General features: G+C 45.5%; 1 protein-coding gene across 1 annotated transcript in view; it reads left to right on the forward strand.

The window, feature by feature from the left end:
* LOC144944612 (BAI1-associated protein 3-like) overlaps nt 1–27,089 on the forward strand; it is a 56,242-nt gene that overhangs the window by 5,118 nt on the left and 24,035 nt on the right. Inside the window, exons 2-12 of the mRNA XM_078872927.1 lie at nt 14,531–14,629; nt 15,280–15,339; nt 15,866–15,932; nt 17,372–17,528; nt 19,074–19,118; nt 20,103–20,168; nt 21,420–21,507; nt 22,240–22,350; nt 23,557–23,655; nt 25,474–25,562; nt 26,960–27,068. Of these exons, the coding sequence (XP_078729053.1) occupies nt 14,531–14,629; nt 15,280–15,339; nt 15,866–15,932; nt 17,372–17,528; nt 19,074–19,118; nt 20,103–20,168; nt 21,420–21,507; nt 22,240–22,350; nt 23,557–23,655; nt 25,474–25,562; nt 26,960–27,068 (990 nt within the window). The remainder of the gene's footprint in view (nt 1–14,530; nt 14,630–15,279; nt 15,340–15,865; nt 15,933–17,371; nt 17,529–19,073; nt 19,119–20,102; nt 20,169–21,419; nt 21,508–22,239; nt 22,351–23,556; nt 23,656–25,473; nt 25,563–26,959; nt 27,069–27,089) is intronic.

The raw sequence follows: 27,089 nt of genomic DNA on the forward strand, positions 1-27,089 counted from the left end.
AACACTGTTCTAGTTATACATTAGTGAAGAACACTGTTCTAGTTATACATTAGTGAAGAACACTGCTCTAGTTAAACATTAGTGAAGAACACTGCTCTAGGTATACATTAGTGAAGAACACTGTTCTAGTTATACATTAGTGAAGAACACTGTTCTAGTTATACATTAGTGAAGAACACTGCTCTAGTTATACATTAGTGAAGAACACTGCTCTAGTTATACATTAGTGAAGAACACTGCTCTAGTTATACATTAGTGAAGAACACTGCTCTAGTTATACATTAGTGAGGAACACTGCTCTAGTTATACATTAGTGAAGAACACTGCTCTAGTTATACATTAGTGAAGAACACTGCTCTAGTTATACATTAGTGAGGAACACTGCTCTAGTTATACATTAGTGAAGAACACTGCTCTAGTTATACATTAGTGAGGAACACTGCTATAGTTATAAATTAGTGAAGAACACTGCTCTAGTTATACATTAGTGAAGAACACTGCTTTAGTTATACATTAGTGAAGAACACTGCTTTAGTTATAAATTAGTGAAGAACACTGCTCTAGGTATACATTAGTGAAGAACACTGCTATAGTTCTTCTTGGTTCTTTCGGTAAAGTCACGTAGAAGGGAAGTAATAAAATAATAAAAATAAAACATAATAAAATGAAATAATTCTCACGACGTTTCGGCTACAACGCAAGCAGCCGTCTTCAGGTGAAGAATGAGACACTACCAAGCTAGGAGCTTATATATAAACTGGGTTGGAGGTGGAAGAGCGCCTTAACAAAAAGAATGTGCATATGAAGAGGAATTTAGCCTATTCATGGAAAATGCGTAGGGGGTGGGCGGGGGGGGTTTCAAAGTCATAGTATGCCCATGCATTATGCAGGATCAGCAGCACCAAGGGGGGTGCAGGGAGTAGCATTAACAAAGGAAAGGAATGTTAATGATATGTAGCTGCAGTTACTAAACAACCACGTAGAAAACTAAAGTATAAACTAGATAAAAAAAAACTAAAGTATAAACTGCATAGCACCATCAGTATACTTACTATACTCTACAGTAAGCTGAGTTACTAACAGCAAGTAATACATTACAATTCTACGTCGTAAAAATTATATAATATGCTTCCATCTAAACTTTATTCTCTTACATCACACGAGCATATACCGTACTATATACTGCCATAGATAAACCCAACATTAAATTATATACTGTATTACTATAAACCACCCTATACCTTATACATTTCAACATAACACTATGTATTATTTTACCCACCCTAATGTGTATCGAAATGGTTTATTACGTCCTTCCAATGATTGCTAAGCCAGTTAAACATTAGTGAAGAACACTGCTTTAGTTATAAATTAGTGAAGAACACTGCTCTAGTTATACATTAGTGAAGAACACTGCTATAGTTATACATTAGTGAAAAACACTGCTATAGTTATAAATTAGTGAAGAACACTGCTCTAGGTATACATTAGTGAAGAACACTGCTCTAGTTATACATTAGTGAAGAACACTGCTCTAGTTATACATTAGTGAAGAACACTGCTCTAGTTATACATTAGTGAAGAACACTGCTCTAGTTATACATTAGTGAAGAACACTGCTCTAGTTATACATTAGTGAAGAACACTGTTCTAGTTATACATTAGTGAAGAACACTGTTCTAGTTATACATTAGTGAAGAACACTGTTCTAGTTATACATTAGTGAAGAACACTGTTCTAGTTATACATTAGTGAAGAACACTGTTCTAGTTATACATTAGTGAAGAACACTGCTATAGTTATACATTAGTGAAGAACACTGCTATAGTTATAAATTAGTGAAGAACACTGCTCTAGTTATACATTAGTGAAGAACACTGCTCTAGTTATACATTAGTGAATAACACTGCTCTAGTTATACATTAGTGAAGAACTTTGTTCTAGTTATACATTAGTGAAGAACACTGTTCTAGTTATACATTAGTGAAGAACACTGTTCTAGTTATACATTAGTGAAGAACACTGCTCTAGTTATACATTAGTGAAGAACTCTGTTCTAGTTATACATTAGTGAAGAACACTGTTCTAGTTATACATTAGTGAAGAACACTGCTCTAGTTATACATTAGTGAAGAACACTGCTCTAGTTATACATTAGTGGAGAACACTGCTCTAGTTATATATTAGTGAAGAACACTGCTCAAGTCATACATTAGTGAAGAACACTGCTCTAGTTATACATTAGTGGAGAACACTGCTCTAGTTATATATTAGTGAAGAACACTGCTCTAGTTATACATCAGTGAAGAACACTGCTCTAGTTATATATTAGTGAAGAACACTGCTCTAGTTAAATATTAGTGAAGAACACTGCTCTAGTTATACATCAGTGAAGAACACTGCTCTAGTTATACATCAGTGAAGAACACTGCTCTAGTTATACATTAGTGAAGAACACTGCTCTAGTTATATATTAGTGAAGAACACTGCTCTAGTTATACATCAGTGAAGAACACTGCTCTAGTTATACATTATTGAAGAACACTGCTCTAGTTATACATTAGTGAAGAACTCTGTTCTAGTTATACATTAGTGAAGAACACTGTTCTAGTTATACATTAGTGAAGAACACTGTTCTAGTTATACATTAGTGAAGAACACTGTTCTAGTTATACATTAGTGAAGAACTCTGTTCTAGTTATACATTAGTGAAGAACACTGTTCTAGTTATACATTAGTGAATAACACTGCTCTAGTTATACATTAGTGAAGAACACTGTTCTAGTTATACATTAGTGAAGAACTCTGTTCTAGTTGTACATTAGTGAATAACACTGCTCTAGTTATACATTAGTGAAGAACACTGCTCTAGTTATACATTAGTGAAGAACTCTGTTCTAGTTATACATTAGTGAAGAACACTGCTCTAGTTATACATTAGTGAAGAACTCTGTTCTAGTTATACATTAGTGAAGAACACTGTTCTAGTTATACATTAGTGAAGAACACTGCTCTAGTTATACATTAGTGAAGAACTCTGTTCTAGTTATACATCAGTGAAGAACACTGTTCTAGTTATACATTAGTGAAGAACACTGTTCTAGTTATACATTAGTGAAGAACTCTGTTCTAGTTATACATTAGTGAAGAACACTGCTCTAGTTATACATTAGTGAATAACACTGCTCTAGTTATACATTAGTGAAGAACTCTGTTCTAGTTATACATTAGTGAAGAACACTGTTCTAGTTATACATTAGTGAAGAACACTGCTCTAGTTATACATTAGTGAAGAACACTGTTCTAGTTATACATTAGTGAAGAACTCTGTTCTAGTTATACATTAGTGAATAACACTGCTCTAGTTATACATTAGTGAAGAACACTGCTCTAGTTATACATTAGTGAAGAACACTGCTCTAGTTATACATTAGTGAAGAACACTGTTCTAGTTATACATTAGTGAAGAACTCTGTTCTAGTTATACATTAGTGAATAACACTGCTCTAGTTATACATTAGTGAAGAACACTGCTCTAGTTATACATTAGTGAAGAACTCTGTTCTAGTTATACATTAGTGAAGAACACTGTTCTAGTTATACATTAGTGAAGAACACTGCTCTAGTTATACATTAGTGAAGAACACTGTTCTAGTTATACATTAGTGAAGAACACTGCTCTAGTTATACATTAGTGAAGAACTCTGTTCTAGTTATACATCAGTGAAGAACACTGTTCTAGTTTTACATTAGTGAAGAACACTGTTCTAGTTATACATTAGTGAAGAACTCTGTTCTAGTTATACATTAGTGAAGAACACTGCTCTAGTTATACATTAGTGAATAACACTGCTCTAGTTATACATTAGTGAAGAACTCTGTTCTAGTTATACATTAGTGAAGAACACTGTTCTAGTTATACATTAGTGAAGAACACTGTTCTAGTTATACATTAGTGAAGAACACTGTTCTAGTTATACATTAGTGAAGAACACTGCTCTAGTTATATATTAGTGAAGAACACTGCTCTAGTTATACATCAGTGAAGAACACTGCTCTAGTTATATATTAGTGAAGAACACTGCTCTAGTTATATATTAGTGTAGAACACTGCTCTAGTTATACATCAGTGAAGAACACTGCTCTAGTTATATATTAGTGAAGAACACTGCTCTAGTTATACATCAGTGAAGAACACTGCTCTAGTTATATATTAGTGAAGAACACTGCTCTAGTTATACATCAGTGAAGAACACTGCTCTAGTTATACATTAGTGAAGAACACTGCTCTAGTTATATATTAGTGAAGAACACTGCTCTAGTTATACATTAGTGAAGAACACTGTTCTAGTTATACATTAGTGAAGAACACTGCTCTAGTTATATATTAGTGAAGAACACTGCTCTAGTTATACATCAGTGAAGAACACTGCTCTAGTTATACATTAGTGAAGAACACTGCTCTAGTTATATATTAGTGAAGAACACTGCTCTAGTTATACATCAGTGAAGAACACTGCTCTAGTTATATATTAGTGAAGAACACTGCTCTAGTTATATATTAGTGAAGAACACTGCTCTAGTTATACATCAGTGAAGAACACTGCTCTAGTTATACATTAGTGAAGAACACTGCTCTAGTTATATATTAGTGAAGAACACTGCTCTAGTTATACATCAGTGAAGAACACTGCTCTAGTTATATATTAGTGAAGAACACTGCTCTAGTTATACATTAGTGAAGAACACTGCTCTAGTTATATATTAGTGAAGAACACTGCTCTAGTTATACATCAGTGAAGAACACTGCTCTAGTTATATATTAGTGAAGAACACTGCTCTAGTTATACATCAGTGAAGAACACTGCTCTAGTTATACATTAGTGAAGAACACTGCTCTAGTTATACATTAGTGAAGAACACTGCTCTAGTTTTACATTAGTGAAGAACACTGTTCTAGTTATATATTAGTGAAGAGCACTGCTCTAGTTATACATCAGTGAAGAACACTGCTCTAGTTATACATCAGTGAAGAACACTGCTCTAGTTATATATTAGTGAAGAACACTGCTCTAGTTATACATCAGTGAAGAACACTGCTCTAGTTATACATCAGTGAAGAACACTGCTCTAGTTATATATTAGTGAAGAACACTGCTCTAGTTATATATTAGTGAAGAACACTGCTCTAGTTATACATCAGTGAAGAACACTGCTCTAGGTATACATTAGTGAAGAACACTGGTATAGTTATACATTAGTGAATAACACTGCTCTAGTTATACATTAGTGAAGAACTCTGTTTTAGTTATACATTAGTGAAGAACACTGGTATAGTTATACATTAGTGAAGAACACTGCTTTAGTTATACATTAGTGAAGAACACTGGTATAGTTATACATTAGTGAAGAACACTGCTCTAGTTATACATTAGTGAAGAACTCTGTTCTAGTTATACATTAGTGAAGAACACTGCTCTAGTTATACATTAGTGAAGAACACTGCTCTAGTTATACATTAGTGAAGAACACTGCTCTAGTTATACATTAGTAAAGAACACTGTTCTAGTTATACATTAGTGAAGAACACTGCTCTAGTTATACATTAGTGAAGAACACTGCTCTAGTTATACATTAGTGAAGAACACTGCTCTAGTTATACATCAGTGAAGAACACTGCTCTAGTTATACATCAGTGAAGAACACTGCTCTTGTTGTAAATTAGTGACGATCACTGCTCTAGTTATACATGAGTGAAGAACACTGCTCTAGTTATACATTAGTGAAGAACACTGCTCTAGTTATACATCAGTAAAGAACACTGCTCTTGTTGTAAATTAGTGACGATCACTGCTCTAGTTATACATGAGTGAAGAACACTGCTCTAGTTATACATTAGTGAAGAACACTGCTCTAGATATACATCAGTGAAGAACACTGCTCTAGTTATACATCAGTGAAGAACACTGCTCTTGTTGTAAATTAGTGACGATCACTGCTCTAGTTATACATGAGTGAAGAACACTGCTCTAGTTATACATTAGTGAAGAACACTGCTCTAGTTATAACTTAGTGAAGAACACTGCTCTAGTTATAAATTAGTGAAGAACACTGCTCTAGTTATAAATTAGTGAAGAACTCTGCTCTAGTTATAAATTAGTGAAGAACACTGCTTTAAATTTCGATTTAAAGTTTTCGTGACTGCAGGGATTCATCTTCTTGGTTCTTTCGGTAAAGTCACGTCAGGGAAGTAATAAAATAATAAAAATAAAACATAATAAAATAATTCTCACGACGTTTCGGCTACAACGCAAGCAGCCGTCTTCAGGTAAAGAATGAAACACTGCCAAGCTTGGAGCGTATATATAAACTGGGTTGGAGGTGGAAGAAGAGCGCCTTGACAAAATAATTTGCATATCAAGAGGAATTTAGCATATTTATGGGAAATGCGTAGGAGGTGGGCGGGGGGGTTTCAAAGTCATATTATGCCCATGCATTATGCGGGACTAGCAGCATCAAAGGGAGGGGGTAGGGGGTAGCATTAACAAAGGGAGGGAATGTTAATAGTATGTAGAAGCAACGACACATGTCAATGGGAGAGCGGAGGCGGGAGACCCGCAGCGGAGCAAATAATGCATTCCCTGTGGAGAACACAAGATACACAGTCAATGCCAGTGAGTGGACTGCGGTCTGAAAGTCACCGTAAACGTGAACAACAATCAGTTAAGATCTGCTCTAGTTATACATTAGTGAAGATCACTGCTCTAGTGGTTCTCACCCGGACCACCAGTGGTCACGTGACGCTCCTCCAGATGGTCCCCACGGGGGGTCAGGGGGGGGGGGCTGTGATGCAAACGCAGTTTGATCCGGAAATAACCACGTCTCATACCCTGTGTTGCGGACACTAATTATTATTTTACTTGTGATCTTTTTATATTTTATTTAAAATGAAGTTAGGTAAACTATCCTGATTAAACTTACCCTAAGATCTAAATTCCCCCCCCTAAAAACAAATCAATCTTTTAGCTGCATACACATTTTTTTTTATAAGTTCTGGTAATGAGTGATTTTTAGTGAGAGAGATAAGTGATTGTGTTCTGTCACCAGGGGTGTGGGGGGCTGGGTGGTCCGCGGAAATGTTTGCAAGCGGGCTGAGTGTGCCTGGGACCAACAAAGTCTGAGAAACACTCGGGTAGGTAGTAAACGATGCTAACCATACATCATGTTACGGTAGTTTACTCAACATTTCTGTGCACAAACATCGGAGAGAGACGTCAGCGATGTGCCACGGTGGCGAGATGTTAACTACCTCGCCTGGTATACTGGAGGTTGTGGGTTCGATCCCAACCTTGACGATGCCTCCTGTATATTTGGAGTTTGCGTGTTCTCCCCGTGGTCACGTGGATTTTTCTCCGGGTCCTCCAGTTTTCCCTCCACATTAGGAATCAACATCATGCGTTTAGAGTATTTGACTGCTATACGTTTCCCCCATGATAAGCCACTACGTTGAACTATCATTTGTGGCCAGGTCGATTCTGAAAAAAAATACATAGCTCAGTGGGCCTTACCTGGTTAAAAACTAAAGTATTTTTGTTAGGTGTTGTTGACTTGCACACACTATCTGCCAGTTAGCTCTTATTGACTTAACAAACAAAAAAACGCACCCACAATAATATTTCAGCTGCCGGAAGTAAATCGGGTCGTGAACTCGGAATTCGCTTTCCGAATCCACTCCACTGATGAAGTTCGGAGCACTTTGAGTGACATCTCGCCGTGAGTTGACGTTGCATTGAACCGTGACAAGTCTCAAGCCGCCACGGGATAAGAACGCACCTCATTGGTCAGAATTTGACCAACACATCGGCACGCACATTTACGGCACAACGTGGTGTAGGTGTCTTGTGACCCCAAATTAATTGACCCCTAACCGTTTTTTCCTTTGTTTATTCATATCTATTTTAAATTAACCTTATTTATTTCACATGGCTGATACGAGTTCATGTACTATTGAAGAACACTTTGTAGTTGCTGTATGGGCTCATGAAAGATCACAAACCAGAAAAAAAAACATTCGGAAAGATGTCCGAAATATTTTTGTGTGTGAAAGATTTAACAATAAAAATGTTATTTAATGAAATCATATTGCTCACATTACATTATGCAACCATTTGTATACAGAAAAAAATAGTTTTAGAGAATAAAATGGGGGGGGGGGGTGGTCACAAGACATCTGGACTGATGTCTCCGTAAACGTGACAGGTCCGTCGGGTGGTGGAGGGTTTCCTCTTGGCGTTAAACTACCGCCATGGGACCTAACCCCCATAACAAATACGGATCATTGTATTGGCTAAGATAACCCACGTTTTAAGTTAATCTTCGATGATTGGAGGTGTTTAGGCGACACATTAGATTGCATGCAAACTCGTCCATTAGCAGGAGAGGTACGGTGTCTTTGTTTTGCATTATAGTCGCGTGTGTGGAGAGCATTGTAAATGTTTAAAACCCCCAAAAGTTTGGTAACAGGTCAGACAGCATCCATGTAATATTACTACACCCTATGTGAATCCACTGCTGGTTTAAGGCCTCCCCAATGCCGTTTCAGTCATGGCAGTTGTTTGAACATACTTCACCACGCTGGGCAACGTGGGTTGGTGAAGTGGGGCTCTCCGCCGTGGTCAGGATTCGAACTCAGATTGCTGGGCTCAGAGGGCAGTGCCCTTGACCACTGAGCCCATCTTTTTTGTAGTGGTAGAAAATAGCGAGTTGTCTGTTGAAGAAACTCAAGATGCGTTTGTGTGGCCGTCTGGAACACTCTTACTTTTCATATTAGGAAGCCACTGGAGCTATGCACTTTTAAGTCTAGATTTGAAAACTAATTTCTTTAGAATTGCTTTTGCGTTCAATTTGTTGTCCTTGTTCCCACACCTATTAGCACAGTTGTTTATGTATGGTGAGAAAGATGGTCAGCATACATACAGCACATTCATACAAGCCAAAAGGCACATTTACAAAACCCATAGAGCTTGATGGACCAATCGGTGCCCTTTCCCAGCATGAGAGAGACGGCAAACTTCACGGAGTGGCACCAATGGCTTTGGGAGGTGTGGGATTCTGGGGCTCCACTGGGCAGACGGCTCAAGCAGTGGCACGGTCCTGTGGCCACTTTAAAAAAGAGCCGACCATCTTCTTACTTTTTTTCATATAGACAGTGCTTCCTTCGTAAGATTGCAAATGTTTTTTAAAATGCAGAGTTGCAGCCCTGTAATGTCTCGCTCATGCCACCGCTTGCAGAAGGGACTCCGCTACAGAGGGACCTTAGAGAACTCCACTGGAGGGAATTTCTGGCCCACTCTTTCACACTTGCCAGACATTTGCAGAGGTGGGAGTAACCCGCGTCTGACCCTAATATTAAAACGAGCTGCGAATTCAACTAACCGGTGGACTGCCGGGTAGATGGAGGATGGGCGGATTGAGCAAATTGAACAACGTCTAGTTTGTGGCCCTTCTCCCCGCCACACCTCCGATTAGCACGGTTGGCTACGTACAGTGCGAAAGAAGTTCAACATACATACTTAGATTCAGAAGCCGTGCGAGTGGGCCTGGGCGGATTTCCACGACAGTTTTTATTGTGATATGACGGTAACTTGTGGGTGCTTAAGTGTCAGTGAGCCTGCTATGGCGAGCGATAGTGCTGCGGTTTTCGTGCTATGCTATTAACCCGGCAACCCGAGTTCAATTCACGCTCACGACCAACACCAGTGACGATTATTTGAATCGGTCCTGGGCCTCCACTAGGTCGACTCAGCCTCATATGAGTACCTAGTGAAGCGCCACTGGGGAGACAAAGGCAGCTGGGCGTGATGCTGGCCACCCACCCAATCTTGTGCTGTGCCGGCCTTCATAGGTGCTCGTTAACAGCACTTGCCCGAACAGTTTGTTAAGGCTACACGGAAGGACCTTTGTATTTTGTATGACTGGGTACCCTTACTGTCACAGGGTCAACACAGAAGTGCAATTCCTCCTGTAAGTCGGCCAACTGTAGGGTCACGTAATTATTATTTAAAAAATCGATCGTATGGCGTTAAACATTGGTGACATTTTTTTTAAATGATCGCCGCTGGGGGGTGGAGGTCAGGACCATTGCCATGGAGCCGCGTGGCCGTGCAGCGTTGGGGCAAAGAAACAAACAGACGCCGGACCGGAGTGCGGACGGCCCGGCACGGCTTGGGGGCTCATTTACGATAGCCGTGGGAACGCAGTTCGAGTTAACCTCCTGAGAAGTGTTTACATTTCGAAAAAGCAGTAATGCAGCCCTGAGATGTACTCATGCGAAATTAATCTTGGCCCACATCTGAGATTAAAATCTGCAAAGAGTCAAAACATGTGTTCCTGCGACTGTACCTGTAGTTTTCCTTCCTTCTGGCAGGAACCCTGAACATTTGAAGGTTATACCAGACCCCAAAACGATTAGTGCCGGTTCTTCAGCTAGAAAAACACCCGTGGAGTTGCGTGCGTACGGTTCACGGTTGTTGAAAATAAAATAACCCATTCTTGAATTCGCAACCATAAATGTGTGCCAATGTGTGTATGCATGTTTCCTTCGCACCATATGTAGCCGACCGTGCTAATTAATGGAGCTACCAGGAGGCGATTACCTCCAGTATTTACCGAACCCACGTTAGATGGCTGGGTGGCTTTGTGTGTGTGTGTACGATTATTACCCAGTAAAGGTTTACACAGACACTCCGGTCCCCTGCTCCCAGCAGCTGTGGATCCACTGACCGTGGCGTTGGCAGGGCAGGTGGTGAGATGTTAACTACCTCACCTGGTATGCAGGAGATCGTGGATTCGATCCCGATCCTAATGCCTATATATTTGGAGTTTGCAAGTGTCTCTCTCCCCGTAGTCGCGTGGGTTTCTTTCCGGGTCCTCCGGATTTTCCCTCCACATTTAGAATAAACATGCGTTTTAGTGTATTTGGCTGCTATACATGTCCACATGATAGGCCACTTTGTTGAGATATAATTTGTGGCAGCCAGGTCACTTCTGAAAAAAAGCTGTGTAGCTTGGTGGCCTTACCTGGTAAAATAAAAAAAAATGATTCAGTTTACGCACTGTATAGTTTCACGACACATGTTGCGTGTTTAGGATATGTACATAATAATCTTCCGGTTGGCTCTATTGACTTAACAAACAAAAAAACGCACCCAGAGGGTGATAAGAGTCGCAGAGTACTAACCGGATGTCCCCATCACCATCGCTACTTACAACGCACGGACTTTGTCCGCCAGACCGATTTGTAAACCAACGAATCGGGACACAACTCGCCTCTGTAAGGCGGGAAGGAAAGGGGAGCAACTCTGCACTTCGAAACGGCGCCGACCTTCTGGGATTCTGGCTTTCTCCGTCGTGTCTCTCTCTGAGAGTTAAACAGAGCTTGAGGAATCCTCCCCCATGTGTGGTCCCCACTTGGCTGGGGCAGGTAGTCCAACATCCCCCCCCACACCCACAAAATAGTTTTTTTTTGGGGGGTTAGATCACGTAAACATAAATGTGTCGTTAAGCCTGCCACCACCAAACACACAATTAGTAAGGTTTGTCACGTAACAAAAACATGTGCCAATTCGTTGCTAGTTCAGCACTAACCGGTGTGTTGGAGAGTAAACCCAAAACATTTACAGTTCGAATACCGTGACGTTTCGCCAGTAATTACAACCAGCCTCAACCAGGCGACAGCCAGAGTTGTAGAGCAATCCCGCTGTTTCGATTTTAAAGAGGGATAAATGTCATGTCTCGTTGCGCCGAATTCAACTTTTCACGGAGTTTGTACCCCCCTTCACGCACCAGTGTCGATCGGTGTATTGTAAAGGGCTCGCGTATTGTTGCAATAAAAAAACACAGAGATTGGGGATTCAAGAGGCCCTCCAGATGGAGCTGGCGGCCCAGGTCACATTTAAGGCTCTCAAAGCACCACAAGTTTAAATGCGTATCAATGTATCCTCCGGGCACAAGAATGAAATGAATTGGCTCAAACGAGGACAGAATACACGACCTTGTCGTAATGAGGGAGGCTTTGGTGCAACAGTACAACGTGGTGTCTCCCATTCGTGTTTGTTCCCTGGTCTACGGTGAACTGTTCTTTCGTGTTGGTCTCATTCTGGGCGTGCATGCTTGATAGCTCTTGCTGCATTTTTACCAAAGTCCACGTGTTTAAGCCGTATGTCATAGATGCGGGTGTGCACCAGGCGGTGGTGGCGCACGCCCGTAACCCAGCACTGTGGAGGCAGCAGCGGGGATTGGTGGATCACCGCAAAGGTGTCGTGAAACTCCCTTTCCCCTGGGCATCGAGGAGGTGCCAATACCCTGGCTCACCAGGGGAAGGCAGAACAGCAAAAATGTGGACCCCACCAGTAATCGTCCGCATGGGATATAGCGTTTCCCCCTCGCACGCGTGTGTCTTTTCCGGTTGCTCCGGTTTCCTCCCACGTGTAAACATTAATTGTTAGTGCAGGCGTCGTCTGCCTTCACGCTTGTGTGTGGTTGTTGTCTCTACAACAGCGAGTGAATCCTGTGCAGGGCGTTAAAAGCTGACCTGATGATTATTATTATTGGAGTCTTCTTCAGGCACAAAACCAGTGCTACTTTTTATTATCTTAATATGTATAATATTAGGTTTTTTTTGGGGTTAGATCGTGTAAATATATAAATGTGTCGTTAAACCCGCCAACACCCGACACAGCCAATTAGTAAGTTTGTCACATAAACAGAACATACCAATTCGTTATTAGTGTAATGGGTTCGATTGAGGCGCACACTCTTCTGTGGAGGCAACACTATTTCTTCACACTTGTTACACACGCTATACATAGGGTGGTGACCACCGACCTACTCTCACGAACACTCGGGTATATTAGCTAGCGTGGCCAAGCCACGTGGACCTTGGCCCCGACCTCTTCATCTTCATTCTTCATGAGGCGTCTTCATCCCGGGCGCGAACAGCCCCGCTCTCTCAGCGGAGCGCCCGCTTATATGCCTCTCCAGCGTGGACGGCCACACCCTGGCCACGCCCCCCTTCTCGAACCCTCGAGAAGGCTCCGGACCCCGACCACGTGGCCTCCAGGGTCTGGACCCTGGCCCCTGGCCCCTACCTTGATCCGGTTACGTGTCTGGCCGGGGTCACCCAGAGTGCCACGGCTTGCCACAACCTCCGTGGCACATGTCAACGGCCTCGGCACTGCCCGACCCGGCAGTGACGTCGTGTGTGTACAGACCCGACATGGTAGTGACGTCATTTGTGTGCAGACCCGACATAGTAGTGACGTCATATGTCACTACACTAGTGTAGTGGCATAGAATAGTAATTTAGCAGCATAGCGCTGGCTGCTGGCAGGGAAGGGGATCTGCGGCTTACGGCAGCCCTGACGTCAGCAGGCCACGTGATACACCAGAGGGGGGATCTAGGGTAAAGGTCACAGAAGGGGCACACCAAGAACCCGCTGGTAGGTTCCATAAAGGGGGCGTGGCCATGGGCGGAGTCAGGCCACGCTGACAGAAGGGCCCCTGTAGGGGACCTCGGGGCTGTTGTTGGAGTGGGATTCCCGTCGAGCTGCTACAGTCTTCGTCACAATTCTTCTCGTCGTCTTCATCTTCACCATCTCGGGGCGTCATCAGTCAGGCAAATCTACCAACTGTCCTGACTGAGTAGCGTCCCCGACAATAGACTATTATAAAGTGTTAACCCCGATGGTGCTCGTTAATACAGAAGTGCCTGCAACTCTTATCGTCTCCGAGTTTGTCACTACACTAGTACAGCAAACCGGTGTGTTGGAGAGACAATCCACAACATTTACAATCTGTAAATGTAAAATGTAAAAAATAAAACCTACATTATGGATATCGGTCGCAAAAGCCTATGTGTTAAAATGTTGAACTTCTTTTTCACCTTACATAGCTGTGTTGGCGCACGTGTCGCCTGCCTTCCCACTTGTCTGTGGTTCTTGGCGCTTACTTTTCATTATTATCGTATGTATGTTGAACTTCTTTCACACTACACTTAGCTAACCGTGCTTATTGGAGGTGCGGGGATAATCGGAGGTGCAGCAGGGATTATCAAGTTCAGCTTTGCTGATCTGCCCCTTTATTCCATTAAAAAAATTACATTTAAATTCACCATCATTAATTTCTCCCCGGGGGGGTGGGGGCGGCATGGGCACAGCGTGGGCATGGTGGCTGTACGTATCCTGCAGGGCAAACCATACATATGCGGGGAGCTTCTTGAGCACGTGGTGTGGAACGTCGGACAACGCTCCGATAACACAACCCGCAAAACCCCGACGGGCGAGAACTTTGTGGCACAGAGAGATGCAAAAAGAAGAAACATTGCGAGTGCTCACAACCATCGGTGCTGTGCACGGCTGTGGCCTCGCGTCAACGCACGTGTGGAGCTGATGACCACCACATTCGTGATCAGCAGCTGTGACTGTGTGGCCCCCATTCACCCAACCGCCCCTCCCGCCCCCCTCCACCGCAGGACTTGCTGTACGAAGATGTCCTCTACACGCTCGTGCACCAGCCCGACGTGAAGAAGAAACCAACTCACACCAAGGAATTGCTGTGGCACCTCCAGAAGGTTAGTGGTTGCCGGGGGGGGGGGGCACTCTGTAGCCCTCTGCAAGGATTGCATGCATCCACGACCGTTTTGTGCATTCATGTATCTATGCATGTATGTGTGTTGAACTTATTTCACATCGTACATAGGCAATCATGCTAATTGGAGGTGCAGGGCAAGGACAGCAAACTAAACACAACAAGCAGTTCTAAAGAAATGCGTTTTCAATCTGTAGCTACCAGTGGCTTCCTAATATTGGAAGGAAGAGAGTTCCAGACGGCCGCAGAAGTGCATCTGAAAGTGCGCGATGTGGTGACCGTCTTTGTTCGATGGCCAGTCAAAAGCCGCTGCTGCTGCGAGGATGACCGGAGTTCGTGTGATGATGGTTTATGCTCCTTGACGAGATCGACGGGGTATTATCTGGACAACTTCATGAACGCTTTCCTACGCAGCCTATTACTGTACATCAGCTTACAATGTATCGACAGCCTCTGCTTGTGCTGCGAGTGTTTATTTCTTTATTTGTGCTTTCCGGTGTCTTGAGATGCTTGTGTTTGTTCCGATGCTATTGTTTAGATGCTATTGTTTAGTGGGTATTATTTAGATGATGCTATTGTTTAGACACCGCGATTGTATAGACACTATTGCCAGACGGTGTTTATCTGTTTAAGGTTTTCGACAAGAGTGCATCCGACCACGAATCCATTCTCAAGAAAGTGGAATCTGCAGAGGTACGTGTCCAGATGCTCGACCCGCTCTCTCTTTCACTCTTTCTCTGTCATGATTATAATTATCATGGCAGGCATTACCACCATCATCATCATCAATACCATTTACGTTTATGTAGCGGCGTCTAAACGCAACCACATTTACTACTGGGCGAAGGCCTTCCCAAGCCACCGTCGTCGCCGCTGCCAACTCTCCCGATTCCGTGATGCGACGATCCACGCGAGCGCGGACGTCCATCGCTCCATCTCTATGGGAGGACTTCCTCTCGGACGCGTTCCGTTTGTCTTGCAGCCACTTCCTTCACGAGTCTCGATCAGTCACGTCTCCTGCTCAAAGCCTCCATAAGTTTGAATTGCGTCACCAGCCGGTTAGATGTTCTCCAATCCACGTGCTGCTTCTCTCTCTCTCTCTCCGTCTCTCAGTGTAATTCCAAGCGTCCGTCAACGTTAATCACAATAATAACAACCTACAATACTAATCGGTGCACAATGCTTATTTGTTTGGGGTTGTCTTTGTCTGCACCTCCAGGCCCCAACGTTTTCTCTGAAGGTGACCGTGAACAGCGCTCACAAACTGGAGCCGAAGGACACTGACGGTGAGATGCGACGCCAACTCGAGCCGTAGCCACCGAGTCGTAGCCACCGTAGCCACGGAGAAGTCAGCGTCGCGACTGACGAGACCCCCCCTCCCCCCGGTACCAGGGGTAGGCCTTGATCTTTCAAAGGATCGTCCTCTTGCTGGAGGCAGCAGCTGTCCTGGGGAAATCTCCAAATATTCCCAGGAGTGTAATAATACCGCCCTGAGAACGATTGTTTAAGGGCGCTTCATACATTACAATTTATATTCTTAATCTACGACACACCGCTCAAGACGAAACGTATTGCGAGATATTTCTTCCTTTGATATTAAACTATTTAAACAATATTTTATTTCACCAGGTAAGGCCCACTGAGGTATACAGCTCTTTTTCAGTAGCGACCTGGCCACAAATGATAAGTCAACGAAGTGGCTTATAACGTGGACATTTATAGCAGCCAAATACTCTAAACGCATTTTGATTCCAAATGTTGAGGGAATTGCAGGAGGACCCGGAGAAAAATCCACATGGGAGAGAGACATGCCAACTCCAAATATGCAGCAGGCATCAGAGTCGGGATCGAACCCACGACCTCCTGTATACCAGGCGAGGGAGTTAACATCTCGCAACCGTGGCACTCTAATCCGCAGCAACCGCTATTGCCTAGGGAGCTATGACACCCGTCCTTGCGTTGATTTTTCAATCCGGGTTCTCTTACGACATGCAGAAGCCTGCTACAGCGGCAGAGGTCACAACCGGGTACCCGATACCCGTACCCTACCCGATACCCGGCTACCCGTACCCGGCCGGGTATCGGGTACGGGTACAGGTACGGATACCCGTTTGCGACCCTGGTGCGGCCGGGTACGGGTTCGGGGAAGGAATCAAAACCCGTTTGCGACCTCTGTACAGCGGTAGCCTCCCGGGCTTACGACAGATCATAAGGGAACGCTAAGTGAAGTTTACCACAGTTGTCCAAAGCTCGTGTACTCGGCAGATTCCTGGGCACCATGCAGAGGTTTCCCTCTGCCATGGTAAGCCGCATGCTGTTAACCCTTTCCCATTCCGAGATGTCTGTAAGTTACAGGGTGGTTGTCCCGTTCACCACTGAATCTCGTGCAAACGGCTGAGCATTAATTTTATTCGGAGAGGTATAGCAGTGCCGTTGTTTTTAAAGAAGCTTTGCTCACCACGGAGAACTGTAGCGACATGACTGCCACTCTACGATAGCTAGCGCCAAACTGTGCCACACGCCCTCCTGCGTGGCCTTTTACTTCTGATTGCGTTTGTATGACGTACTATGCGTGTGCGCCATCAGAACGGAATCGCAAGTAATACTGCTGGCGTGCACATGTGTCATCGGAATGGGAAAAGGGTTTCGGCTGAACTGACCTGCGGCTTTAAGTAACCCACGATAATCCCCGGGGTGTCAATCCCCATCGCCCCTCTTCACGCAGGGACCAACAGCCCGTACTGCACACTGGGCATCGTCCACGGAGTGGCAGACGCCTCCAAGAAAACAGAGGAGGACATGCTGTTCGAAGCGGACCTGCTGGAGAAGACTAACCGGCAGCAAAAGACCCTGGAGCCCGTTTGGAACGAGACGTTTCTGCTGTACGTAACAGAATCAGAATTTGAATATGTATTTACACTGGAGGAATCCAATGAGCTATGCAGCTCTTTTTCACAGATGTCCAGTCGGGACGGGTAAGAAAGTTACACCAAACAAGCCATAGAAACGATAGGAGTGCAAAATACAAGAATGGCAAACATATCACCCCAATGCATACAAACGAAACTAAACCATCCCCATCCTACCAGACAAAGCCCACAGAGGTGTTCACTTAGTTTTTAAAATCTCGGGAGGCAGCGCTTGGCCCCGAGATCTCTCGTACACTCTTCCGATGCACAACCGAGAACGTTTGTTTCCGCGGGCCGTGAGAAGGCACTGGGGATTGTGTGGATACGGCGCACGTGGACGTATGCATTCCGCAGGCAAGGACGCGGCAAAGGGGCAGCCCTGGGATTTGCTTTGCTCGCGCCACTGCTTGTTGTCTCTGCTGTCACCCAGAGGACGACTGGCGACATGCGGCTTCCTTAGCTCTAGCCCAGAGGGCGACGCATGGAGTCTCTGTGGAGTACCTGTGAGGAGTCTCTTTGACTGAATTAACACCCGAAATGCAATTCACTGCTTGCAGACAGACCATAGACCTCAATACGTTGAACAAGCGTGGCCATTGCGAATCGAAGCAACCTTAGACGTTATAGGCACTCTATTTACAGCTACACGCATAACCTGCGAACTGTGTAAATGGTGGCCTTATTAAAAGTGTGAAAGTGTGCACGTACATTCTAACAATAACTATAACTCAGTTGGAGCGGTGGCACAATGATTAACGCACTGAGCGAGTGAACCGAGTTAGATTCCCGATGACAAATAGACATTGCTGGCGAGTGATTTCTGTCCTGGCCCTGAGCTTCCACCTTCACCAACGCACACTGACCACAGCGTGGTAGAGTCTGGTCAAACAGCCCCCGTGACTGACATGTCTTGGGGGTGGAGGCCTTCACCCAGCCAGTGGATTCATTGACAACGGGCTCTGAATTATTACAAATTACTAATCCTTATATATATATTTTTTATCAAAGCCTGTTTTAGAACCGTGGATTCACCACAGGCAGGAGCGGTGGTGCGTGCTTGCAATTCACAGCCTGGGTGTACGGAGTTGGTGAATCGCACAGGAATGGCGTTTGCATGAGAACCCAACCAGTATGACACCGTGGGGTGGTCTGGGACTGCCTTGTCCAAGCTTGCGGTTGACGTCGACAAATCGCCAGGAATCTAGTTTGTTGTGCAATTTGTACTTCTACACTGTATTTATATTTCTTTATTTTTAGCGACTTGCCTTTCCCTCTATCTTGCCACTCACATCATCTTTGGTATTGTTTGTTGATGTAGTACGCTGACCCGAGCTTCACGGCTCATCGGATTCCTCCAGGATAACTAAATATGCTGAGTCTGACATGCTGACAGCAGGCTCTGCAAGTAGAACTAAAGCCCAGGGCGTCATTACAACGCTCGCATGTCATCTCGCTGGTCGGGTAAAAAACGTGAAATAACGAACCGTGATGACACCCCCTCTTCTTGTATTGCTTCAGGGAAGTGGAGTCCATGGAGAGCGATCTCTTCTGTCTCTACATTTGGTGAGCATGTCGTCTGAAACACCCCCGCCCCCCTCCCATACCTCGAATAAAACGATCACGGGACAGTGCCTCTTAGAGATAAATAGGACGCGCGTCTTGTCACCCGGAGTTTGACGGGTGAGCGGCAGGGCATTCTGACAAGGCAACGTACCGTACAGACGGTCATGCTCCAAGTTATTTGTTGAGTTTTGGAGCCAGGCTGGGCCAGCATTGGGCGAGGATGCAGTACCACCGCTGTGTGCCCAGGCAACGGCAAGGGCACAGACGATAGGTATTTCTTGACTTCACAACGAACAGTATAACAGCAAATATATACAAATAACAACAAACAATTACATATATTTTGGCACGTGCAATTTAAACAATATGTAACATTTATACAATGAAGAATGAGAATTAAAATATCAATTTATTAACTTTAAATCTTATCGAACCAGTTTATGATTTAAATAGTGGTGGAACTGACCGATACATTTTTTCCCAGATGTTCCTTGCACCAATAGGAACAACTGATTAGCACAGTTGGCTGTGTGCAGTGCCAATGAATTTCAACATACATACGTACAAAGGATATAACTTTTCGATATATTTGGGATTGATCACTCCTGAGGCTCGGAGAGAATGAGTTAAGAGCAGCATAACCCTGGGGGAGGGTGGTGTCTGCCAAATCTTCAAGTTACCTGGATCATCATCATCATCATTATCTTGCCCAAATCATTTGGTACACACAGGACATTTCTACAATAAAAAAGTCTCTTTCACTTCACGTTTTTGTGATGTTTATCGGTTGGCGATGCCACAATGTCCACATCCGGCTCGACCCTTCCTCTCGTCCTGCCTCGTGCTTAGTTATGCACCGATATTGAACATCCCTCGCAGCGTACGTAGCCAACCGTGGCTCACGTACCGCGGCCCAATGGCGGACCTCCCTCGTTCCTCGCGTCCGGTCGCAGACTCGGGTTGATTGCCCCCCTCTCGTCGCAGGAGCCACCACCAGTCGTCGATGGTGAAACAGCTGCGGAGAGTCAACTCGTTGGCAGGAGTACGCAAGTGAGTCAATTACTCAATTGGAAAATGTGGCGGCATTTGTCGCCTGTCAACTGCAGAGACTCGGTGAGGCTTTCCTGGATAAACAAGGGCAATAATAATAATAATGATGAAAGTCTGCGTTGAGTATTTTTCTAGCTCAATCACTGTAGACTACTTGCCGACGTGATGCCGAATGGGGCAAGGGGGGGGGGGGGATATTATCGCACGTCGATGACGAGCGAGAGACGTTTCAACGGTGGCGAGGAGACGGGAGTCGCCCATCTTTTTTTTAACCCCTTCCCGGTTCCATGACGTCTGCAAGTTGCGGGGTGTCCCATTGCCTCGGCGAATCTCGGAACGCGCCAGCGGTTCGGCGTTAAAGTTTATTTAGAGAGGCGTAGCGTCGCTGTTGTCGTTACTCGCCGCAAAGAACCGTAGTGGCACGACCGCCGCACTCTACGATAGCTGGCGCCAAAACTGTGCCGCACGTCCTCCCGCCATGGCCTTGTGGGAGCCTCGGTTCGCCTTCGGACCTGAAGACGTACATGTACGTCATCGGAACGGAATCTGAAGAGAAACTGACGATGTACACGTACGTCATCGGGATGGGAAAGGGTTACGTCAGAGCAGAATCTATTGAGGGAGGTGAACGCGGTGGACAGTCATGCATGTGCACAGCTGACTTCACAATCCACCACCTATTCTTTGGGTCTTTCGGTAAAGTCACGTAGATATGTTCAAATAAAATAACAAAATAATAACAAAAAACTACGATGTTTCGATCATAACACAAGCGATCATCATCCTCCTGATGATGATCGCTTTACCGAAAGATCCAAAGAATATGAATTCCTGCAGTCACGAAAGCTTTAAGTCAATATTTAATCCACCACCTCACGTTCTAATAATGCCTGTCGTCAGATCAACACAAGATTCAGCAGTCACGTATGAAGCATTCGGTCCGCATTTTGACACTTTGCGTTCTGCTCGTCTGTCTGTACAGAGTAATGCGCGAATTTGCCACTCAGCCTGTAATGTCCAAATGATGGGTTCACATTGAGGGTGAGAAATGAGACTGTGGATTTGGAAATACTTCAACGGAAAGTGATTTCTAAGGAGACTTTACCAAGTAGTCTAACAATTATAGTGACCCTTAAATGTGAGCGGATGCTAGGAATGGACGTTTGGTAACTGATTGTTTGAGAAATCGCTCGTTATCTTGCAACGTTGCTCACGTGTTATTTATTTTTAATTCCCGTGCGTTCCTTGCAGCATGGGCAAGATCATGATTAGAAATTCGCTCAAAGCAAGAACGGAAAATGTTGACGTCTTCCTGGGACGACTGTGCTTGTCACTGAAGGTACGAACCAGTGAACAAATGAATAGGCTACTCACTGGTTGTTGTAATCACCCACGAAACGTTGTTCTCAAATTGTTTACTCTCCAACAGACTGGTGTGCTGAAGTAGTAACTAATAGGCACGTTTTGTTCACGTGACGGACCTTAGTTATTGGCTATGTCGGCTGATGGCCACAAATGAATGCTCAACAAAGTGGCTTATTATGTGGAAATTTATATCGGCCAAATACTCTAAATGCGTGTTGATTCTAAATGTGGAGGGAAAAACCGGAGGTTCCAGAGAAAAATCCACGCGATAACAGGGGGAGAGACGGAGAGAACATGCAAACTCCAAATTTCCAGCGGGCATCACGGTCGGGATCGAACCCTCGACCTCCTGTATACCAGGCGAGGTAGTTAACATCTCCTAGCCACCATCACGGGGTATCCCGTGCTGCCCGCGGCGTGTGTTGGCGCAAACCGGCGCCGCGCTCATGTCAGCGTTGTGCTCCGCGTGCCCCACGTGCCCCCACTGTGCCCCCACTGTGCCCCCACTGTGCCCCCACTGTGCCCCCACTGTGCCCCCACTGTGCCCCCACTGTGCCCCCCACTGTGCCCCCACTGTGCCCCCACTGTGCCCCCCACTGTGCCCCCACTGTGCCCCCACTGTGCCCCCACTGTGCCCCCACTGTGCCCCCACTGTGCCCCCACTGTGCCCCCACTGTGCCCCCACTGTGCCCCCACGTGCCCCCAGGGTTTCCCGTGCGGGCCCCACGAGATGTCCTACACACTGCAGCCACGCTCGCGCAAGTCCACCGTGCGTGGAGACTGCAAACTCACCACAGCGTTCGTGGTGGAAAGCCAGGTGCGCGCGCGCGCGTGTGTGCGTGCGTGTGTGTGTGTTTGTACACGGGCTATGAAGGGGCCTAAGTATGTACAGGATGTACGTATTTATGTGAAACTTATTTCGCGCCGTACGCAGCCAACCGTGCTAATCGGTTGGCTAAGGGGGAAGGACAAGAAACTCAAGACAAAAAGAAGTTCTAAAGAATTTGGTTTTCAATTTGGATTTAAAACAGCAATACCCTGATTTACATCTCCACCCCCCCCCCCACCCCCTTTTAGGGTGATTTGCAAATATGTCATCACTTTATTATTAATATTACTATCTAATTTGCGTCACCTCAACCCGCCCACACTTACATCACTGACAGCATCACCGTCCGTTATCCGTCGTCTCTCAGCCTTCGCCTCCACCACGACCACCACCACCTCCACCACCCACCACCCACTACTACTACTACCCTGTAAACCGCTTCCATTTACGTTGTTTCGATATTCGCCATTGCACCTTCCAGGAGCGCATCCCCAACATAAACCGGGTTGTTAGTGTGTATTATATATTGCAAACAAAATAATTATGAAGTCACAAAGTATATTTATTTATTTACCAATGTAAAATAAACCCCTCCGTTTCATATGGTTGGCTACGCATGGTGAGGAAGAAGTTCAACATACGTATATTTATTTATTCGACTCGAGATAAATTTACCAAACAGAAATCACTCGCAACACTCATTTATTCAAAAAAAAAATGTCCTCCTAACTTTAGCTGTGGCAAAGACATGAACACTGTTACTTCCAACGTGGAATGGGGAGGGCCTTGAGGAGGGCCTACACAATATGAGGGCCTTATTAGCCTGCGGGTTAATCTGGCCCCGTGTGTACGGCATCTGTGGGGAGCGGCGGTGTAGCGGTTAGCGCGCTGGTGCTCCGAAACCGGAGACCCGAGTTCGATTCGCGCTCACGGCGAACACCGGTGACGATTATCTGAACCGGTTCTGGGCCTCTCCAAAGTCGACTCAGCCTCACATGAGTACCTGGTGTGGTGTGCAAACAACAACACCGGGGAGACAAAGGCGGCCGGGCGCGGTGCCGGCCACCCACCTCCTCGTGTGCCGTGCTGTCCTTCATAGGTGCTCGCGAACAGCACTTGCCCCAACAGCTTGTTAAGACTATACGGGGGATCTTTTGTCTTTGTGTGTGTGTGTGTGTTCCATGTGACGGACAGTCGCAGCGATGCACAGGCCTGGGTAAGGTGGGAGTCTCCCGCCTGCAGACCTACAGGGGCCTGCTGGAGGTGCTGCTGAATTGGGAAGTACAACAACAGGTGACGTCCCAGCGTGCCCACACCACTGGGCGTGTGCAGGCGCATTGGTGGCGAGATGTTATCTACCTCGCCTGGTATACATGAGGTCGTGGGTTCGATCCAAACCCTGACGCCTGTATAGTTGGAGTTTGCATGTCTCTCTCCCCATTGCCATGTGGATTTGTCCCCGGGTCCTCCAGTTTATGCCTCCACATTTAGAACTAACACGTGTTTAGAGTATTTGGCTGTGATAACTTTCCACACGATAAGCCGTTTTTCGCTGGGCTATTATTTGTGGCCAGGCCGCTTCTGAAAAAGAGAAGTGTATCTCAGTGGGCCTTACCTGGTAAAATAAAAAAATATAAAAAGAGTTTATAGTTTTAATAACATCACCGTGAAGCTCAATAATACACGCCTTGTATAATAAACTACACGCACGGTACGAGGTGGCAGGGGGCTACAGATACATTGCCCATATTCTCAGGTTTTTTCTTATTCTTAGGTTTTTTCGGTAAAGTCACGTAGGTAAAAATTTAAAATTCAAATTAATAAAAGTAAAAAAATAAAAAAATAAAAAAACATTGCCCATCCTTATCCTCTTCCCTCACCCCTCCACTCCTTTCCATCCTTCCCCTACCCTGTCATGATCCCTAAGAACCCCTTTATTGTGGTCACTCATTCCTTGCATGCCCCTGCTGCCTGAATCATTCTGTTCACTTGGCGATTTTCAAACTACGTCAAGCGCCTTGAAGGAATTCGCTCTATAAATGAAATGTTTTATTAGATTGGTTCAAAATGATAACATTGTGTGAACAGTGTAAGGCTCTTGTTCAGCCTGCGGGCCGCTGGAGTCCCCTGGTGGCCTTTAGTGCGGCCCCCCACAATACACAAAAGTTAAAACACCTCCCATCATCATCATCATCGTGCTGCTGTCAAACCCCAAATGGTTTCAAATTTGTGGCGGCCCTCACACTGACGATGTCTTATCGGCGAAAGTGGCCCACCCTCTGAAAATGAGTGAAGAACACTGCTCTAGTTATACACACCACAAGTTAGCGTCATTTACGGTGCTCACTAATATGTGACATCAAGGTTGCGTTTCACCACCGTTTCCCCACCATCCCTCGCCTCACTACTCTCGCCTTGCACTGAAGGCTCACAGTAGATCCTTACGCAGCAGCGTCACTCAAAATCTGCTTCGGACACCCGAGGTTCTCGAACTGTTACAGTCTCACGTCACTATACACTACACCACATTACTATATACTACACTATACACTACACTATACACTACACCACACTACTATATACCACGCTACACTATATATTACACCACTATACACCACAATACTCGTTACTACACAATACACTACACCACTATATACTACTCTACACTACACAATTTTCCACTACACTATACACTACACTATTTTCCACTACACTATACACTATACTATACGCTACACTACACTGTTACAGCCTCATGTCGGTTCTCTGCTGTTGCCCCCTCGGTGTGGAACTCTCTAATCCCTTTGCACAGCCGCAACATCAAATGCACTCCGACTTTCAGGGATTTCGATCAGCTCTGAGCTTGGCTCCGCTCCTCTGAGTTGTTGACTTGTGTGCAAAATCTGGCGCGCTATAAATGTCATCATCATCATTATTATTATTGTACCCCCTGCAAATATAACCCACTCGCACCGCGTCAACGGTTTGTCGTAAACCTTACCGGCCGCGACGCGGCGAGTGCCAAACGAATGGCTCCGTTGTTTCTTTTTCTGTTGCTGCTGGCGTCGTCACCGTCGCTGTCATCGTGCGCCGGCCGCGTGGCGCTTCCAGGCCGCCGTGCATCTCGGTGAAGCTAGCACCCGCCTGCTGGCCCAGCTTGCCCAGCAGGCTAACCTCTCCGCCCAGCAGCGCAACCTCGCGTGAGTTCGCCCTTTCAGCCCGCCGGGACGCACGCCCGTGGCGTCCCCCCCCCCCACCACCTCCAGCCTACCGCTCGCCGCGGACGCGTTCTATCGGAAGAGGGCACAGTGGAGAATCCTCTTGAAATTTGGATGCGATCGGCGGGGGTCGGGGGGGAAGAACCTCCGATTAGCACGGTTGGCTACGTACGGTGTGAAAGAAGATCAACATGTATGTTCTGGCGAGACTGGGGGGGAGGGGGGGGGGGGTTGCAGAAAATGGCCCCGGACCTCGCGGCTCGCCCGACGCGCTTGGGGAGCCCCGTGTGCCTGGGCGCTGCGTGCGAAAAAACACGTGGAACGCCGAGGTAGTTGTACATCTCACCACGGTGGCGAGATGTTAACTACCTCGCCTGCTATACAGGAGGTCGTGGGTTCGATCCCGATCCCGACGCAATGCTGTATATTTGGAGTTTTCGTGTCTCTCTCCCCTGTGGTCGCGTGGATTTTTCTCCAGGTCCTCCGGTTTTTTCCTCCACGTTTAGGATCAACGTGCGTTTGGAGTACTTGGCTGCTTTACATTTCCACGTGATAAGCCGTTTTGTTGAGCTTTCATTTGTGGCCAGGCCGCTTCTGAAAAAGACGCTAATAGCTCAGTGGACCTAACCAGGTAAAATAAAAGAAAATAGTTTAATACCCTCCTGGGCATGGACTATTAAGCTTCAGAGAGTGTTATTTGTGTAATGCATTGCATTTAAAGACGTTGTGATCTTTAATTTTGGAGTGGGGGAGACGTGAGGGATTATGAAATAACTCTGCCTTTTAACTGAACTGGCTCCGACTTAGAAAGGTTTCACCATAATTCCCAGTAGATTTCTGCGTCGGATCTCGTCAACAAAATACTTGCGTGTCGTACACCCTTCCTCCGCCCGACATGGCCCATGAATAAAGTTGTCACGCAATGAGCAATCGTGCCGATTTTATTTCTGCTTCAGCAGCACCACAGCGGTGCGCTGAAGAGCGATTGTCAAATGTTGTGCCTTGCCACGTGCCACGTTTAGCTCTTACTGCGGTGATGATGTCCAGTGGGGGGTGGGAGATTGGCCCAGTGGCTGCGTGCGAGACATTTGGAGATGGTAGGGAGCTGCATTTGTCTCTGTGTTGGCCGGTGACATCGTGAGACCGTGCCTATCGCCGCGGTCTTCACGGTGTGATTACTTCCTGCCAAATTTATCTTCCTGTTGACAACGTGACGCTGAGCTCGCAAAAACAGTTCCAGACGGGCATTCTGAACTGATGCGCTACACCTGATCGCGCAATTGAAATCTATTTATATTTATGATAAACAAACAATGAAAACGTTATGTGTGTGTTTTCAATATTTTAAGCACACTGTGCATTGCGCTTGTGGCAGGCAGTGCGTGGACGGTGTACAGCAGGCACACCCAGAGGAAGGAGCTGGATTACCTCCTCAAACTGCTGCGAGACATAAATGGAAACTGGGAGAAGGGCGCCGTGCAAGACCTGGTAACGTTGGCAGCTTTTCGC

Source organism: Lampetra fluviatilis, chromosome 35, assembly GCF_964198595.1.
Source record: "Lampetra fluviatilis chromosome 35, kcLamFluv1.1, whole genome shotgun sequence".
NCBI lineage: Eukaryota > Metazoa > Chordata > Hyperoartia > Petromyzontiformes > Petromyzontidae > Lampetra > Lampetra fluviatilis.